This window comes from Ursus maritimus, unplaced genomic scaffold (genome assembly GCF_017311325.1).
Source record: "Ursus maritimus isolate PB19 unplaced genomic scaffold, ASM1731132v1 scaffold_1, whole genome shotgun sequence".
NCBI lineage: Eukaryota > Metazoa > Chordata > Mammalia > Carnivora > Ursidae > Ursus > Ursus maritimus.
In genome coordinates, this window is record NW_024423343.1 from 55,128,591 (window position 1) to 55,130,422 (window position 1,832).

A 1,832-nucleotide genomic window follows, 5' to 3' on the forward strand; every position below is an offset into this window, starting at 1 on the left:
ACTGAGAAATTTTTTTATTCTAAATATTTGTTCAAATAGTACCAGACAATTTGAAATCAATAAACTGTGTCGACTGCTGAGGGCTGCGGCTGTGAGAAATGAGTAACGGGTGTCGTGCCACGCCACGGGGCCGCCTGACTCTACCCATGAAGGACAATTTGCGGTCTTAATCCTTTACATCAACTACAAACACCAGCCACGGTTACAACTGTTCAAAACTACTCTCTCAACTAGTTCAGACCAAGGGGACTAAAGAGGTGAAAGGTGGCCCCCGCGGCCTGGGAGCGCGTTCCTAAGCTTGGCTGGAGAATTCTACAAATATACACATAAATACATTAAGACGAGGATAAATAATCAGGGAAACGAAATGACTCGCTTCAAATAATAAATACAGATCGTTGAGTCCGTTGCAATCCTTACGGGACGGGAAGGAGCATATAAATTAAGGTCTCCGCAACTAAGCTAGACTCGGGCCAGGCCCGGGGCTGTCCGGCCGCCGGTCCCTCTGCAGAGCGCGCCGCCGATGGATCTCGGACTTACCTTCGGGACACCCTTACCAGATTAGAGTCCCTCGGTCCGCAGTATATGGCACTGTCAGGGTTACAGAGGAGAATCCTTGCGGCTGATTTATGGCGAGTCACCCAAAGGAGGGCACGCCTGGAGGGGAGGCCCAGTCGCCTGCGTCTCGGCAGCTGTTGGCCCGAGACCCAGGAGGCAGCGACCGGGCCAGAGCGAGGGAGGGGGTCACCGAGCTGCCCCGCGGGCCCCGCCCGCCACCCCTGCCACCAAAGCAAAAGAGGTAATTGCGCCTCGAGTTCGGGCCGGTGGCGGCCGCTACAGATGCGTCAGTTTGGGGGCCTCGGGCAGGCGTCCCTGAGACGAGTGGTGAGCTGAGAGATCTGTGTAGGTGGGATGAGGGTCGCACGGTCCATGGTGGTGGTTGCCGGGAATCTGCGCGGCGCAGCTGTAGTCCACGCTGGCCGAAGACGGGTGCGAGAGGTGGCCCAGGTTGAAGACGGGCCCGGACGCGGGCGCCATGGAGTCGACGAAATTGCCACCCACGTACACCGGGCTGCCCTGCAGGTTGGCGCTGGCGAAGCCGCCGCCGTTGCTCGCCATGGGGTGGGGCTCGAACTCGGGCGCCGCGTAGCGCTTCTGCTGTGGCAGGCAGCTGCTGAGCGGCGCCGTGTAGGCGGCCAGGCCGTACATGTTGGGCTGAGATTTGGCGAAGGCGGGCGGCGAGGGCGCGTCGTAGGCCAGGCCGGGCACGGGCGGCAGCTGGCCGGAGTAGGCCACGTGGCCGGCGGCGCTGCCCAGCGGCGGGCTGCGCTCCGGGGACTGACCCGCGGGCGAGTGCAGGATGCCCTTGGCCTTCTGGTCCTTCTTGTACTTCATGCGCCGGTTCTGGAACCAGATCTTGATCTGGCGCTCGGTGAGGTTCAGCAGGTTGGCCATCTCCACGCGGCGTGGCCGGCACAAGTAGCGGTTGAAGTGGAATTCCTTCTCCAACTCCACCAGCTGCGCACTCGTGTATGCCGTGCGCACCCGCTTGGACGCCGGGCCCGGAGGGCTCTTATCCTCGCAGCTCTCTCCTGGGCAGGAAGGGAGAGAGAGGAGATGCTGAGCGGGAGAGGTGGGGGGCACCCAGGGCTCGAGCAGGGTGATTCCCTGGCTCCCTTCTCTTCCTCCATCCCAGCCCCCAACCCTTAACGCTGGCTGGAGTGGGGGAGGGGCGTCTGAGATGTGAGACTCCTAGCGGGACCTCACAGGCCCCTGTCCTACCTAGGAGTTGCACCTGAACCCCCCCCCCATCTGCCTTCTGAGGTCCGATT

General features: G+C 61.4%; 2 protein-coding genes across 2 annotated transcripts in view; both read right to left on the bottom strand.

Annotated features, from left to right (window-relative positions):
- The window catches only part of LOC121104240 (homeobox protein Hox-D3-like), a 2,578-nt gene extending 2,430 nt beyond the window's left edge, over positions 1-148 (bottom strand). Inside the window, exon 1 of the mRNA XM_040636609.1 lies at positions 145-148. Within this exon, the coding sequence (XP_040492543.1) occupies positions 145-148 (4 nt within the window). The remainder of the gene's footprint in view (positions 1-144) is intronic.
- The window catches only part of LOC103659908 (homeobox protein Hox-D3), a 5,000-nt gene continuing 3,183 nt past the window's right edge, over positions 16-1,832 (bottom strand). Inside the window, exon 3 of the mRNA XM_040637475.1 lies at positions 16-1,592. Within this exon, the coding sequence (XP_040493409.1) occupies positions 835-1,592 (758 nt within the window). The 3' untranslated portion in view covers positions 16-834. The remainder of the gene's footprint in view (positions 1,593-1,832) is intronic.